This window comes from Oncorhynchus gorbuscha, unplaced genomic scaffold, assembly GCF_021184085.1.
Source record: "Oncorhynchus gorbuscha isolate QuinsamMale2020 ecotype Even-year unplaced genomic scaffold, OgorEven_v1.0 Un_scaffold_4945, whole genome shotgun sequence".
NCBI classification, from domain to species: domain Eukaryota; kingdom Metazoa; phylum Chordata; class Actinopteri; order Salmoniformes; family Salmonidae; genus Oncorhynchus; species Oncorhynchus gorbuscha.
The window spans coordinates 5,377-23,144 of record NW_025748860.1 but is presented as its reverse complement, the minus strand read 5'-3'; the positions used below and the strand labels follow the sequence as shown (position 1 = coordinate 23,144).

The window sequence follows — 17,768 nt, the reverse complement described above, 5'->3', positions numbered from 1 at the left end:
AGTTGAGTGCAATAGTTTCTCCAGTGCAGCTAATCAGTGGACATTAGCTAGCTGGCTAGTGAAGACTACGTTAGGACGGCGAAATACGAAATATCTTTGAAAATATCTTTGATACAAAGACGGCTATGTAGCTAGCTAAGAAGAAATTTCTAAGATTTAGACAAATCAAACCGTTGTGCTATAATGAAATGTAATGAAATGTAATGAAAAAGTTATACTACCTGTGGAGCGATGTGTCGATGCGACCGCTCGCTCCAACCCACACACATGAATAATGTCTAATTCTTTACTAAAGCAGTAATTACTCAAATATAACATTTTCTAGTTGAATTTACCACTTACAACTATAAAATAACCATTTATAGCATAACACAATTAAACTGACATAAACCAAAACCTAAAAACATTTAGTTTTGCTACATATATATTTTTTGCTGACTGGATCGAGCCGGTTGGTCTCATTTGAGAGTGATCCAGAAATATAGCATTTTGCAAAAAAAATATTACTATTTGTCTCTCTGAAATTAAACCATCAAGTGATAGATTTAGTAACATTGAACAACCCCATGCCATGACGAGATAGTGAAAAAACACACCAATCTCGTTCATAATTTTACGAACAATTCTGATAATTGATATATATCGTTTTGGAATGAAACTCTTGTTTCCCCATCTAACATCAGAGTAGATGAGAGATGTAATGTTTGTCTCTGTTTTGTTGAAGCCCAATCAAGCAGGAGAGACCAGCCTCCCCTGTTCCCAGCTGTGTGTCCATGAAGAGTGACTGGTCTATGAGTCAACCTTTACAGTTTAGAGAGGGAGACTTTTCTACTGAACCAAGGTAAGAAGAACTAATGGGTCATGATAGGTGAGTTAAACAACACTGTCTCTCTTCCGGGGCTGACAGAGATGGCCGCCTCGCTTCGCTTCACGTTCCTAGGAAACTATGCAGTATTTCGTTTTTTAAATGTTATTTCTTACATTGGTACCCCAGATAATCTTAGGTTTCATTACATACAGTCAGGATGAACTACTGACTATAAGAGCAACGTCAACTCACAATCATTATGACCAGGAATATGACTTTCCCGAAGCGGATCCTGTGTTCTGCCTTCCACCCAGGACAATGGATCAGATCCCAGCCGGCGACCCTAAACAACGTCGTCGTAAAAGGGGAAAACGAAGCGGTCTTCTGGTCAGACTCCGGAGACGGGCACATCGTGCACCACTCCCTAGCATACTTCTCTCCAATGTCCAGTCTCTTGACAACAAGGTTGATGAAATCCGAGCAAGGGTAGCTTTCCAGAGGGACATCAGAAACTGTAACGTTCTTTGCTTCACGGAAACATGGCTCACTAGAGAGACACTATCAGAGTCGTGCAGCCAGCTGGTTTCTCCACGCATCGCGCTGACAGAAACAAACATATTTCTGGTAAGAAGAGGGGTGGGGGCGTATGCCTAATGGTTAACGAGACGTGGTGTGATCACAACAACATACAGGAACTCAAGTCCTTCTGTTCACCTGACTTAGAATTCCTCACAATCAAATGTCGACCGCATTATCTACCAAGAGAATTCTCTTCGATTATATTCACAGCCATATATATTCCCCCCCAAGCAGACACATCGATGGCCCTGAACAAACTTTATTTGACTCTTTGCAAACTGGAAACCACATATCCTGAGGCTGCATTCATTGTAGCTGGGGATTTAACAAGGCTAATCTGAAAACAAGACTCCCTAAATTCTATCAGCATATCGATTGCACAACCAGGGCTGATAAAACCCTGGAACATTGTTATTCTAACTTCCGAGACCGACGCATATATGGCCATCTCCCACCCTCCTTTCGGAAAAGCTGACCGCGACTCCATTTTGCTGATCCCTGCCTACAGACAGAGAATAAAACAAGAAGTTCCCGCGCTGAGATCTGTTCAACGCTGGTCCGACCAATCTGATTCCACACTCCAAGACTGCTTCCATCACGTGGACTGGGATATGTTCCGCATTGCATCCAAAATTCACGAATACGTGGCCATGCACGCCTCCAACTCAATCATCAAGTGTGCAGACGACACTACAGTGGTAGGCTTGATTACTAACAACGACGAGACGGCCTACAGGGAGGAGGTGAGGGCCCTCTGAGTGTGGTGTCAGGAAAATAACCTCACACTCAACGTTAACAAAACAAAGGAGATGATTATGGACTTCAGGAATCAGCAGAGGGACAGTGGACAGTGGTAGAGAGGGAAGTAAGTTTTAAGGTCCTCGGCGTACACATCACAGACCAACTGAATTGGTCCACCCACACAGACAGCATTGTGAAGAAGGCGCAGCAGCTCCTCTTCAACCTCAGGAGGCTGAAGAAATTCGGCTTGTCACCAAAAGCACTCACAAACTTCTACAGATGCACAATCGAGAGCATCCTGTCGGGCTGTATCACCGCCTGATACGGCAACTGCTCCGCCCACAACCGTAAGGCTCTCCAAAGGGTAGTGAGGTCTGCACAACGCATCACCGGGGCAATCTACCTGCCCTCCAGGACACCTACACCACCCGATGTTACAGGAAGGCCATGAAGATCATCAAGGACAACAACCACCCGAGCCACTGCCTGTTCACCCCGCTATCATCCAGAAGGCGAGGTCAGTACAGGTGCATCAATGCAGGGACCGAGAGACTGAAAAACAGCTTATATCTTAAGGCCATTATACTGTTAAACAGCCACCACTAACATTGAGTGGCTGCTGCCAACATACTGACTCAACTCCAGCCACTTTAATAATGGGAATTGATGGAAATTGACGTAAAAAATGTATCACTAGCCACTTTAAACAATGCCACGACGCCAGGACAGCGGAGTCAATCACCACCTTCCGGAGACACCTGAAACCCCACCTCTTTAAGGAATACCTAGGATAGGATAAGTAATCCCTCTCACCCCCCCTTTAAGATTTAGATGCACTATTGTAAAGTGACTGTTCCACTGGATGTCATAAGGTGAATGCACCAATTTGTAAGTCGCTCTGGATAAGAGCGTCTGCTAAATGACTTAAATGTAAATGTAAATAATGTTTCCTCATCTCATATGTATATGTATATACTGTACTCAATATCATCTACTGCATCTTGCCATCTTTCTGTCATACATGTATCATTAGCCACTTTAAAATATGTCACTTATGTTTACAAATGTTTACGTGACAAATAAAATTTGATTTGATATGATTTTCCCCATTTTTGTTGTTGTTTTCTTAATCCATAGGCTCCTTTTGTCCATTTTCAAAGTCCTAAAACAGAATTAAACAAACACAACATTCCTTCCCTATGTGTGTGTCTCATGTTTTGTCCACAGAAATCAACAAAAGAGATCAGAGTCAGAGATTCTCAGTGGTCAGTCTTCCCAGAGTCATCAAACAGACCTGGACTCCATATTCAGTGTATGTGGTCCTGTTATGTACATTTGTTTTTGTTTACCTCAAGTAAAGTTGGTCTGTCCATCATTCATTAATGTATTAATGAGAAATAATATATTCTCTTTAACATATTTACTTAATACTTATTTACTTTATTTATTTCAGTTGCTTGAAGAGAATACTATGACATTCGTGACGAACGAGCTGAAGATGTTCAAGAGGATTCTTAGTCCAGAACTCACAGAAGGCTTTGAGAGTCAGAAGCAGGATAAGGAAGTGGTGGACGCTGAAGATGAGAAGCAGGAGAGCAGTGCCAGAGAGGGGGCTCTGAAGATCACACTGCACATCCTGAGGAAAATGAACCAGAAGGAGCTTGCTGACACACTGGAGAAATGTAAGATCTGTCTGTCTCATGTTGAATGCTGTTTTATAACATTTAAAAAGCTGTAGCTAAAGTACAGCTAAAGTAGCTGTGTAACTCAATGATATTGTAGCAGCCTTAACACAACACCTAGTGACCTCATCAAGTAGCAGCAGGGATGTGTTGTGGTGATTCATTTAGAGAGAGAGAACATTAATAATACCATCAATAATACCAATAATAATATAATCAGTCACACCAGTCTGTAATGCATTATGAAAACATTTACACATTTATACAGTCAGTTAAGATAATACATTATTATAATGTAAAACTTTATAACAGTCCTACAATACTGTAGACATTAAAACATACATAATATTAATATCCTCTGTGGTATTTCTTCATTCAGATGAGATTGCTGTGATGTGCCAACGTGAACTCAAATCTAATCTAAAGAAGAAGTGTCAATGTGTATTTGAGGGGATCGCTAAACAAGGAAACCCAACACTTCTCAATAAGATCTACACAGAGCTCTACATCACAGAGGGTGGAACAGGAGAGGTCAATAATGAACATGAGCTGAGACAGATTGAGACAACAACCAGGAAACAAGCAAGACCAGAGACTGCAATCAAATGTAACGACATCGTCAAACCCTTAACTGGACAAGACAAACCTATCAGAACTGTGCTGACAAAGGGAGTCGCTGGCATTGGAAAAACAGTCTCTGTGCAGAAGTTCATTCTGGACTGGGCTGAAGGAAAAGCAAATCAGGATGTCCAATTTATATTTTCATTCCCTTTTCGGGAGCTGAATTTGATGAAAGAGGACAAACGCACTTTCATTGAACTTCTCAATCACTTCTCAATGGAAACCAAAGAATCAAGAATCTCCAACTACAACAAGTACAAAGTTCTGTTCATCTTTGATGGTCTGGATGAGTGCCGACTGCCCCTAGACTTCCAGAAGAACAAGATCTGTTGTGACGTCACAGAGTCAACCTCAGTGGATGTTCTGCTGACAAATCTCATCAAGGGAAATCTGCTTCCCTCTGCTCTCCTCTGGATAACTACCCGACCTGCAGCAGCCAATAAGATCCCTTCAGGGTGTGTTGACCAGGTAACAGAGGTACGAGGGTTCAATGACCCACAGAAGGAGGAGTACTTCAGGAAGAGATTCAGTGATGAGGACCTGGCCAGCAGAATCATCTCAAACATAAAGACATCAAGGAGCCTCCACATCATGTGCCACATTCCAGTCTTCTGTTGGATTTCTGCAATAGTCCTTGAACACATGTTGAAACATAAGAGAGAAGAGATGCCCAAGACTCTGACTGAGATGTACACACACCTTGTGGTGTTTCACACCAAACAGAAGAATGAAAAGTATCTTGGGAAAGAAGAAACAGTTCCACACTGGAATAAACAGAGCATTCTGTCACTGGGAAAACTGGCTTTTCAACAGCTTGTGAAGGGCAATCTGATTTTCTATGAAGAAGACCTGAAAGAGGCTGGCATTGATGTCAATGAAGCCTCAGTGTACTCAGGATTGTGCACACAGCTCTTTAAAGAGGAATGTGGGCTGTACCAGGACAAGGTGTACTGCTTTGTTCATCTGAGCATTCAGGAGTTTCTGGCTGCTGTATATGTGTTCCTCTCATTCATCAACAACAATGAGAATCTAATGGCCGAACCGCAATCAATGTCCAGGAACCTTTCTGCTCTGTTCAGAGACAAGCGTAAAGTTACTGTCTACAAGAGTGCTGTGGATAAAGCCTTACAAAGTGAGACGGGAAACCTGGACCTTTTCCTCCGCTTCCTTCTGGGCCTCTCACTGGAGTCCAATCAGAAGCACTTACGAGGTCTACTGACAAAGACAAGAAGCAGCTCACAGAGCCATGAAAAAACAGTCAAGTACATCAAGGAGAAGATCAGGGAGAATCCCTCTCCAGAGAGGTGCATCAATCTGTTCCACTGTCTGAATGAACTGAATGACCATTCTCTAGTGGAGGAGATCCAAAGCTACCTGAGATCAGGAAGTCTCTCAAAACCCAACCTGTCACCTGCACAGTGGTCAGCTCTGGTCTTTGTGTTGCTGACTTCAGAAAAGGAGCTGGATGTGTTTGACCTGAAGAAATACTCCAGATCAGAGGAAGGTCTTCTGAGGCTGCTGCCAGTGGTCAAAGCCTCCAGAGCTGTTCTGTGAGTAAATAAAATGACATTTAAGAACTAATCATCAGGAAATATTCAGATTAGAGAAAAATATGTATTATAATATGTATATACTATTATATTAAGACTAAATGCATTGATGTTCACATTAGTATAACAATATGACCATACAATTATAGGAGATGGAAAATTAATCTATATGTTGTTTTGGAGAATAAACCAAATGCATCTGCCATTGTCCTTCTACACTACTGGTGTTAAATTAGCAATGTGTTTGAAGTCATGATGATCTCTTTGCAGGCTGTCAGACTGTGAAGTCACAGAGGAAGGCTGTGCTTCTCTGGTCTCAGCTCTGGAGTCAAACCCCTCACACCTGAGAGAGCTGGATCTGAGTAACAATGACTTGAAGGATTCAGGAGTGAAGCTGCTCTCTGCTGGACTGGGGAATCCCCACTGTAAACTGGAGACTCTGAGGTCAGTATTATCAGATATGAAAGCACTTTATGTACGTAGTTCTCCCATTTGAAAAAGTCGTAATTATTCAGACACATTCACTTATATTGTAAAGTAGTCATACGTTTAGTATTTGGTCCCATATTCCAAGCCTGCAGTGATTACATTAATCTTGTGATTCTACTAACTTGTTGAATGCATTTGCAGTTTGTCTTGGTTGTGTTTTGGATGTTTTTCCGATTAGAAACTGAATGGTGAATAATGTCCTGTCAGTTTGGAGTCACTTCACATGTATTATCAGTAAGAATAGAATATGTTTCTGAACACTTCTACATTCATGTGGATGCTACTATGATGATGAATAATCATGAATGAATCGTGAATGATGATAAATGAGAAAGTTACAGAGGCACAAAGATCAGACCCCCTCTGTTATTGGTAATGGTGAGAGGTTAGCATGTTGTGTTGTAGCCTCTGTTATTGGTAATGGTGAGAGGTTAGCATGTTTTGTTGTAGCCTCTGTTACTGGTAATGGTGAGATGTTAGCATGTTTTGTTGTAGTCTCTGTTATTGGTAATGGTGAGAGGTTAGCATGTTTTGTTGTAGCCTCTGTTATTGGTAATGGTGAGAGGTTAGCATGTTTTGTTGTAGCCTCTGTTATTGGTAATGGTGAGAGATTAGCATGTTTTGTTGTAGTCTCTGTTATTGGTAATGGTGAGAGGTTAGTATGTTTTGTTGTAGTCTCTGTTATTGGTAATGGTGAGAGGTTAGCATGTTTTGTTGTAGTCTGATTTTAAAATGATTTGAATCTTTGCAGGCTGTCAGGCTGTCTAGTCACAGAGGAAGGCTGTGCTTCTCTGGTCTCAGCTCTGAGGTCAAACCCCTCACACCTGGGAGAGCTGGATCTGAGTAACAATGACCTGAAGGATTCAGGAGTGAAGCTGCTCTCTGCTGTACTGGGGAATCCCCACTGTAAACTGGAGACTCTGAGGTCAGTATTCCTGTAGTTGGTCAACAAGTGATAACTGTTCACCAGATCTACCTGTGTTTTCCAGGCACACATAGTCCACACCATATGTGTTTGGACAGTGAAGTTTACAGTTTTACATTTGGTGCTATGCTCCAGCATTTTGGATTTGAGATATAATATTTCATATTAGGCGACATTACAGAATGTCACCTTTTATTTGAATGGACACTGATGTATCTAAACATTTTGAAAACATATCCTGCGACTATTTTCACCACCAAAGAATATCAGTGTGATTTTAATATGATTTGACTCTTTGCAGGCTGTCAGGCTGTCTAGTCACAGAGGAAGGCTGTGCTTCTCTGGTCTCAGCTCTGAGGTCAAACCCCTCACACCTGAGAGAGCTGGACCTGAGCTACAATCACCCAGGAGACTCAGGAGTCAGACTGCTCTCTGCTGGACTGGAGGATCCACACTGCAGACTGGAGAAACTCAAGTATGTAGAGGGTTTATGTCAATGTTCATATCAGACATGTTGGACTTATCAGGCTAGTTAAGACAAACATTCTGACCACCACTTGCTCTGTGTGTGTGTCTCCAGTGTGTGTGTGTGTGTGTGTGTGTGTGTGTGTGTGTGTGTGTGTGTGTGTGTGTGTGTGTGTGTGTGTGTGTGTGTGTGTGTGTGTGTGTGTGTGTGTGTGTGTGTGTGTGTGTGTGTGTGTGTGTGTGTGTGTGTGTGTGTGTGTGTGTGTGTGTGTGTGTGTGTGTGTCTCCAGTGTGTGTGTGTGTCTCCAGTGTCTGTGTCTCTCCTGTATTACCAAATCATGGGAGAGCAAACCACACACAAGTGTTATCATAAAGTCCCATCTTTAATTATACGAGCTTCACCATAGCCCTGTGACTCTCAGATCAATTCAGCGTCCATTAATGAATTATCTGAGAGTGCTTACAAAACAGTGCTTAGTATCATTTATATCCAAGACACACCCATCAAAACTCACGACAAATAACAGATCTTTGGAACATTACACAAATAACCTTTTAGTTGAAAAAAAAGGAGTATCCTGTAGCCAGACAGCATTAGCTATAAATTATTCTTCAGTTTAGTCTCCTAAACCGAAGCTCCTATCTCATTCTTGGTACCACTTAGAACCAAAACATTACCTCATCCAATGGCATATATCAATTGTCAATTCCAGTCACTGCCATCCTCCTCTCCCCAATGGGAAAAGTAGGGAGTTACTGGCATACAGACATTGTGGAGCCAAGAGGTAATTGGTTCCCCCTCAATCATCCCTTCACATGGTTTAAAAGGAACCTTTACATATGAAGACGAGCCTCACCTCTCTGGGGCCCAAGTAACTTTATCCACATAAGCAAACTTATGAATATTGATAAAACATCTTATTTATCAATGTTACCTAAAGAATTCTGATTCTGCTACCACAACACACACACACACACACACACACACACACACACACACACACACACACACACACACACACACACACACACACACACACACAGTACACACACACACACACACACACACAAACACACACTGGATACACACACATACAGGACACACGCTGGAGACACATAGACTCAGCGGAGACACACACACACTGGACACACACACAAACATGCTGGACACACACATACACATACACACTGGACACACACTGTGTGTGTGTGTGTGTGTTGTGGTCAGGTGTATCCCTCAATGACTGTCTGTTCTTCTGCTTACCGCTACAGTGTGGGACATGGTGGAGAGAACAGAATGAAACCTGGACTTAGAAAATGTGAGTGTTGACTGCTGTGAAGAATATGACTAAGAATAAGTCTTAATTCAAGTTAAGTCAAAGTCAAAGACCACCATTATTACTTACTAGGTCATATTAAATATCAGTTGTAGTGTGTGTGTGTAATCAATGTAAATAAGTGTGTTTTATATTACCATACAGTATAACATATGATCATTCAACAAGTCTCAAGTTACCGTAACTTCTCCTTTTGATAACTTGAAACATCTACATTAAATTAATTAGTGAAACGTGAGTTAACATTCTAATGTGAATGATGATGATTTCTAATATTGTGTCTGGTTTCATCCATCAGATGTCTGTGATCTCACACTGGACCCAAACACAGTAAACAGACTCCTCTCTCTGTCTGAGGAGAACAGAAAGGTGACATGGAGGAGAGAGAAGCTGCCGTATCCTGATCACCCAGAGAGATTTGAGGTCTGTAGACAGGTGCTGTGTAGAGAGGGTCTGACTGGCCGCTGTTACTGGGAGGTAGAGTGGAGTGGGGAAGAGGCTGGTATAGGAGTGACATATAAAGGAATAAACAGGAGAGGAGGGGCTAAAGACTGTGTGATTGGGCACAATGACAAGTCCTGGAGTCTGATCTGCTATGACAACAGTTACATTGCCAGTCACAATAATAATCTCACTCCCATAGACGTCCACCCCGCCAGCTCCCACAGAGTAGGAGTGTATCTGGACTGGCCAGCCGGCACACTGTCCTTCTATAGAGCCTCCTCTGACACACTGACCCACCTGATCACATTCACCTCCACATTCACTGAGCCCCTCTATCCAGGGTTTTGGGTGTGGTGGGATGGCGACTCAGTGTCTCTTTGTCAGTGATACACACATACACACACACACAGACTCAGACACACACACACACACACACACACACACACACACACACACACACACTGGTAGCAGACACTGACACACACACTCGACGCATAGACATTGTCATGATGTTGGCCTCTTTGAGTATAGCAACCCCATACCCCTCTCTGCCTCCCCTTGCCTCCTTCAACTAGGCTGCTGTGGTCAGAGGTCGTAAATTCCTGAGAAGACCTCATGTACACACAGTTATAGGTTTTTCATGGAGACAAAGTAAATCCTTCCACCTCACAGAACTTGAGGTACGAACAAATTTCATGTTCCGGAGAAAGTATAGAAGATCGGTGAAGAATCCAGCTACGAACTGGTCCGTTTGTCACAACTTGGGGTATTCAAACGTGTGTAGATCAGTCAATTCTTAATTTAAAGACTTAAAACTCAGGATTATGTAAGTGGCTATCTCAATCAAAACATGTGTTGACTTATAGCTTCCTGTGCCAAACGGAAGTGCCTTTAATTGGGTCACACTGTCTGTTAAAAAAGTCACATTTTTAAAACTTCATATGTGTGACTAGGTAACCCTCCTGAACTGTAAATCAGTCATTTCTCCCAACAGATGTCAAAGAAAAGCTCTCACACACACACACAGCAAGGATGGAGTGAAAAAGTGCGGTGCTTAAAGACACAGAGAGCAGGCAATGGCATTACCATAATCTCTTGGCCGTGTAGAGTTCAACGAGATATCCCGCTTGACCGTAGCTCGCTCGGTCTAAGCGCAGCGACCATTAGAATAGTAGGCCCAAAATGAAACCTGCCCCATAACGTCATTTGATTTTTGGTGACAGTGAGAGAACCGTTAGGGTGAGAAGCACAATTCGACCTCAGGTACGTTCCTAAGGTCCTCCTCAGCTCGATAGTGCGTGGTGAGTTACGTGGCTCTAGAAGGTTCTCGGACCGAGAAACAGCCTCGTACATTTGCAATGACTTCAATTCATTTTTGCATCACGAAAATGACGACATTTAGAAATGTCCCAGAGTCGCAAGCACATTCTCATTTCATGGAACCATATTTACTGTTTGTTTATGCATTTCTGTGAATTACTTAGTTATTAATAAACAAATGATTTAAGACAATTGATGATTCATAGTCAATTGATGTATGGATGACTCATAGTGAGTTTAAGATAACCAACAATTTACGACGTTTGGAATGAGACTAACGTGAGGTAAAGTAAATAATTCATTAATTCGAAGACTATTGATCAGATATGAAAATATCTGAAAGTTTATATTGGGAATTATAACTTTGTAATCACAGGTTCTAGAACAGCTTCTATCCCAGTTCTATCTGCCTGTTAAATCATCAACCTAAACTGTTTCCATCAGACTATTAGAACATGACTGAACCTTTTGGTTCCTTTTCTGATCTTTTACCACTTTGCATTTTATATTATATATTTTACTGTTTGTGTTTGTACCACAGGAGGTTGGTGGGACCTTAATTTGGGAGAACAGGCTTGTAATGGCTGGAGGGGAATAAGTGGAATGGTATCAAACACGTGGTTTCCATGTGTTCCATTTCATCCACTCTGTTCCAGACATTTTTATGAGCCGTCCTCCCCTCACCAGCCTCCACTGGTATGTACTGTCCTATATGTGAGAGAGCTTCAACAAGGAATTACAATGTATGTATTACTTTTAAAACCTGCAAATGGCAAATAAACTACTAGAACTCCTTATGAATGTCTGCAGCCGACTAGACTGATGGCGTCTGACAAGAGGTGAAAATATTACAGGAATATTCTGCAAATGTTGATGAAGACGTCACTCAATCCCCCCAAAACAACATGCAGTCTTTCCACAAGACTCCCATGAAGTTATAGTGTGACGTTATGAGTTGACGTTAAAGTAACATTCTCAGAACATACTGCACTTGTTTTATACTGTTTTAGATGGATCCTCTGTTTATCATCTTGTTTTATACTGTTTTAGATGGATCCTCTGTTTATCATCTTGTTTTATACTGTTTTAGATGGATCCTCTGTTTATCATCTTGTTTTATACTGTTTTAGATGGATCCTCTGTTTATCATCTTGTTTTATACTGTTTTAGATGGATCCTCTGTTTATCATCTTGTTTTATACTGTTTTAGATGGATCCTCTGTTTATCATCTTGTTTTATACTGTTTTAGATGGATCCTCTGTTTATCATCTTGTTTTATACTGTTTTAGATGGATCCTCTGTTTATCATCTTGTTTTATACTGTTTTAGATGGATCCTCTGTTTATCATCTTGTTTTATACTGTTTTAGATGGATCCTCTGTTTATCATCTTGTTTTATACTGTTTTAGATGGATCCTCTGTTTATCATCTTGTTTTATACTGTTTTAGATGGATCCTCTGTTTATCATCTTGTTTTATACTGTTTTAGATGGATCCTCTGTTTATCATCTTGTTTTATACTGTTTTAGATGGATCCTCTGTTTATCATCTTGTTTTATACTGTTTTAGATGGATCCTCTGTTTATCATCTTGTTTTATACTGTTTTAGATGGATCCTCTGTTTAAACATTTAAACTCGTACAATAACACTGTTAAGGGAACTGTAATACTCTATGGTTGTGGACACGCGAGTGAGACCAATACCATCATCGCCACTGTTGTTACCATCTGGTAGGAGCTAAACTCAACCATATTGATGTAATTACCTCCTGAATTACCATCTGAGGGACCAGTGAACACTGTGAACAAACTGATGTAATTACCTCCTGTGGGAGCTAAACTCAACCATATTGATGTAATTACCTCCTGAATTACCATCTGAGGGACCAGTGAACACTGTTGTGGTAGGAGCTAAACTCAACCATATTGATGTAATTACCTCCTGAATTACCATCTGAGGGACCAGTGAACACTGTTGTGGTAGGAGCTAAACTCAACCATATTGATGTAATTACCTCCTGAATTACCATCTGAGGGACCAGTGAACACTGTTGTGGTAGGAGCTAAACTCAACCATCCTGCATTACCATCTGGGACCAGTGAACATGTTATTGGCATTCCTGCCATTGAAACAGTAATTGCTGTCATCTTTGGCCCGTTGCTGGGCCAGGTGAGATGTTACTGTTTCCATCCCAATCCTGGAAGCCAACAAAGCTATGACATGGACCAAAGTAGCACCTTCACTGGGTTTACAATCTAACACAAAGCCACCTGTCTTGTGGTGACACGTACTGAGCTGTAAACCACCTACAAAGATAGAATACCATTCTTCTAAACTCTATGCTCGAGGTGAGGTTTCTCAGTGTGTTGTCAACAACTGTGACTACCTTAGACTGGCCTCTCCTGGGCAACGAAGTGCAGCACATAGTCAAAATTATCTGTTTCTTCAAGACAAAACAGCACCAATGAAACCTGTAGGACCCAAGTGACACATTGAACAATCTTGGTAAAGATGCATCAGGTCCAATCAGCTTCTCCGTTCTGGGTAGAAGATGGGTTCCCAGACGTGATCCCAGAACCCAGGTACATGAGGGATGCAGACAGATCTGTAGGCCACCTCTTCTGGCTTCGTTTACCCAGTACCTGAAGGACATGAGGGATGCCGACAGATCTGTAGGCCACCTCTTCTGGCATTGCTTCATTTACCCAGTACCTGAAGGACATGAGGGATGCCGACAGATCTGTAGGCCACCTCTTCTGGCATTGCTTCGTTTACCCAGTACCTGAAGGACATGAGGGATGCAGACAGATCTGTAGGCCACCTCTTCTGGCATTCTTTTTACCCAGTACCTGAAGGACATGAGGGATGCAGACAGATCTGTAGGCCACCTCTTCTGGCTTCGTTTACCCAGTACCTGAAGGACATGAGGGATGCAGACAGATCTGTAGGCCACCTCTTCTGGCTTCGTTTACCCAGTACCTGAAGGACATGAGGGATGCAGACAGATCTGTAGGCCACCTCTTCTGGCATTGCTTCGTTTACCCAGTACCTGAAGGACATGGTGTCATTCACTGTGATGCAGACAGATCTGTAGGCCACCTCTTCTGGCTTCGTTTACCCAGGACCTGAAGGACATGGTGTCATTCACTGTGATGAGATGGTTGAACGCTGCGTGGGAAGAGAACACTGTCAGTCCAGCTACATTACCAGGGCTAGTCATAGTAGTATAACATAGACAGAGAGATATATCTATAAACGGTAATATACATACCTCTCTTCAGGGTGTCAACTCCAGAGGATTGCTCCTCATTCATAATCAGCTGCACATGGACATTGACCTCCTTGTCAGTCTTGAACATATCATCTATGTTGAGATCCAGATCCCAGTCTCCTACATTCTCCAGAGCAGGGCAATTTGCAAGGGTATTGGCTGTGGTGCTTACAGCAGCCCTTGTGGACGATATATTGTGTAGGCGACAACCACTTTGTTCGCTGAAACACAGTCTGCACAATACACAGCCGCCAGCACATTGCATGGGCCTGTTCAGCTGAACCAAGTAGATGTTACAGATGAACGCTCTGTTGAACTTCTTTTTACACGTGGCGCATATAATCAACTGTTTCACCACAAGGATTATCATCGCAATGGACGACACGGTAGCCCCGTCGCTGTCCAGGTTATATCGGCTGGGACCAGGCACGGATTCTTCACAGGTGACAGCTGCTTCGGATTGTGATGGTGTGGGGAACAATGTCCTTTGCGACTGTAAAGATGTCACTGGCTTGAGTTTGCACACGTTGAACCCGTGTATATCAACAGTCTGCTGTGGAGTTTCAGGCACTTGAGATGCTGGTTGTTGGGGATGTAGGACCCGGGTCTCCTGCTGCGGTCGAGGCACTTGATGAAACGTTTCCAGATGCACCTCAACCTGCTGGGCCTCTAGAGGCTGTTCCGACTGTTGTTGTTGAAATACATGGAGTTGTCTGGGTACCCGAGAGGGTCCATGTCACCAATACAGGCGTTGAAGGCGTTGAGTTCCACATCTGTAGGCTGGGTTACTACATTAGAGATGGCGCTTGAAGGTGGTATCATAGTGGGAAGGGGATTGGTTGTAGCAGAAAATATTGAACCTGGACAAGAGTCAACGTTCCACTGTGACCTACTGAAATGCCGCTCGGATGCATAGAATTAAGACACTTCACACTCTTGAAAGGCGTTTGCATATTCCACCTCGGTTAGCATATCATCCGGAACTCTCTCGGTACCCCTGTAACACAAGGCAGAAACAAGTCACCCCTCTACCCAAAGGCAATAGATTACTGTTCAGTAATAACACAATGTGTGTGATAGTTACACTTACGTGACACATGTCATGCTATCCAGGGCAGCAGCAACCTCCTCTGATGTATCACACCCAGACATGGCTGTGATGATATCCACGGCAGTCTCAAGTTCCTTTGAGGTAGCACACCAGGCCCTGGTTACGTGCTCTGTCGCAGAGACAACTTCATCAGCCCTATCTTGATACCCAGGCGCAGCTAATACAATTGCATGGTCAACTCTACATTCAAGCACATTGTGAGACATTTCACATGTTTCACCAATAGGTTGTTGGAACAATGGTTCAGTTGTAGACTGGGGCTTGGGTACAGCAGACACTACCTCCTCGGTCTCATCAGAGTCTGGCTCCTTGGTCTGAGTCTCATCAGAGTCTGGCTCCTCGGTCTGCGTCTCAGCAGATTCTGGGGTCTGAGTCGCAGCAGACACAGTCTTAGCGGACACTACCTCATTGGTCTGAGTCTCATCAGAGTCTGGCTCCTCGGTCTGAGTCTCATCCGAGTCTGGCTCCTGGGTCTGCGTCTCAGCAGAGGTGGTCCGGGCTGGGCCGACGCAGGCTCTGTGTCATCTGTGGTGGGGGAATTAGGTACAGTGCATACCGTCCCAGAACAGGCAGCATCCTCTGTAAACTGATACTCTGGCTCAGCAGATACACATGGTTCAGTATCAGGGTCTTGCTGGGCTCCAGCCACTCTGGTACACTATGTTCGACTGGAGAGGATACCCTTTCCGTGACATGTTTGGGTACAGAATTGTGTTGTCAGAGTCACTGGAGGAACTTGTGTTGCTTTCATCTCCGCTATCATCTGCACTGGGTTCTGTAGGTACTTTATCCCCGATTCCACTGCTGGAGTCGTCACTTTCATCTCTGCTATCATCTCTGCTATCATCTCCGCTATCATCTCCGCTATCATCTGCACCGGGTTCTCTAGGTAGGTGAGCCTCCTCATTGGTATCCGTGACATGGTGTAGAACCACTGATGTGCTGTTGTCTACTTCTTCACTGTTGTTCGGTCTCCTGCTGAAGATCCAGGCCCTCTTTCTGCCAACCACTTTTACCGCTCGACTGAGAACCAGGCTGATTGTAGGACATGTCGACTGAGAACCAGGCTGATTGTAGGACATGTCGACTGAGAACCAGGCTGATTGTAGGACATGTCGACTGAGAACCAGGCTGATTGTAGGACATGTCGACTGAGAACCAGGCTGATTGTAGGACATGTCGACTGAGAACCAGGCTGATTGTAGGACATGTCGACTGAGAACCAGGCTGATTGTAGGACATGTCGACTGAGAACCAGGCTGATTGTAGGACATGTCGACTGAGAACCAGGCTGATTGTAGGACATGTCGACTGAGAACCAGGCTGATTGTAGGACATGTCGACTGAGAACCAGGCTGATTGTAGGACATGTCGACTGAGAACCAGGCTGATTGTAGGACATGTCGACTGAGAACCAGGCTGATTGTAGGACATGTCGACTGAGAACCAGGCTGATTGTAGGACATGTCGACTGAGAACCAGGCTGATTGTAGGACATGTCGACTGAGAACCAGGCTGATTGTAGGACATGTCGACTGAGAACCAGGCTGATTGTAGGACATGTCGACTGAGAACCAGGCTGATTGTAGGACATGTCGACTGAGAACCAGGCTGATTGTAGGACATGTCGACTGAGAACCAGGCTGATTGTAGGACATGTCGACTGAGAACTAGGCTGATTGTAGGACATGTCGACTGAGAACCAGGCTGATTGTAGGACATGTCGACTGAGAACCAGGCTGATTGTAGGACATGTCGACTGAGTAACTGAAACAACCAGGAATAACACCATAATCCTACTACTGTCACTGAGTAACTGAAACAACCAGGAAGGAATAACACCATAATCCTACTACTGTCACTGAGTAACTGAAACAACCAGGAATAACACCATAATCCTACTACTGCCACTGAGTAACTGAAACAACCAGGAAGGAATAACACCATAATCCTACTACTGCCACTGAGTAACTGAAACAACCAGGAAGGAATAACACCATAATCCTACTACTGTCACTGAGTAACTGAAACAACCAGCAATAACACCATAATCCTACTACTGCCACTGAGTAACTGAAACAACCAGGAAAAACACCATAATCCTACTACTGTCACTGAGTAACTGAAACAACCAGGAAGGAATAACACCATAATCCTACTACTGTAACTGAGTAACTGAAACAACCAGCAATAACACCATAATTCTACTACTGTCACTGAGTAACTGAAACAACCAGGAAAAACACCATAATCCTACTACTGCCACTGAGTAACTGAAACAACCAGGAAAAACACCATAATCCTACTACTGCCACTGAGTAACTGAAACAACCAGGAAGGAATAACACCATAATCCTACTACTGTCACTGAGTAACTGAAACAACCAGGAAGGAATAACACCATAATCCTACTACTGTCACTG

General features: G+C 43.2%; 1 protein-coding gene across 3 annotated transcripts; it reads left to right on the top strand.

The window, feature by feature from the left end:
* Positions 1–261: 261 nt before the first annotated feature.
* LOC124028880 (NLR family CARD domain-containing protein 3-like) lies at positions 262–10,618 on the top strand. Of its 3 annotated transcripts, XM_046340793.1 has the most exons (9): positions 262–841; positions 3,356–3,440; positions 3,582–3,810; positions 4,190–5,981; positions 6,252–6,425; positions 7,222–7,395; positions 7,697–7,870; positions 9,133–9,179; positions 9,496–10,618. In XM_046340793.1, the coding sequence occupies exons 1-9, from the start codon at positions 774–776 to the stop codon at positions 10,026–10,028; spliced, it is 3,276 nt and encodes a 1,091-aa protein (XP_046196749.1). In that variant the 5' UTR covers positions 262–773; the 3' UTR covers positions 10,029–10,618. The 3 variants fall into 3 exon arrangements, with proteins under 3 accessions (XP_046196749.1, XP_046196750.1, XP_046196751.1); XM_046340794.1 differs by lacking the exon at positions 6,252–6,425 and having other exon boundaries at positions 266–841; XM_046340795.1 differs by lacking the exon at positions 9,133–9,179 and having other exon boundaries at positions 439–841; positions 9,496–9,607.
* Positions 10,619–17,768: the final 7,150 nt, after the last annotated feature.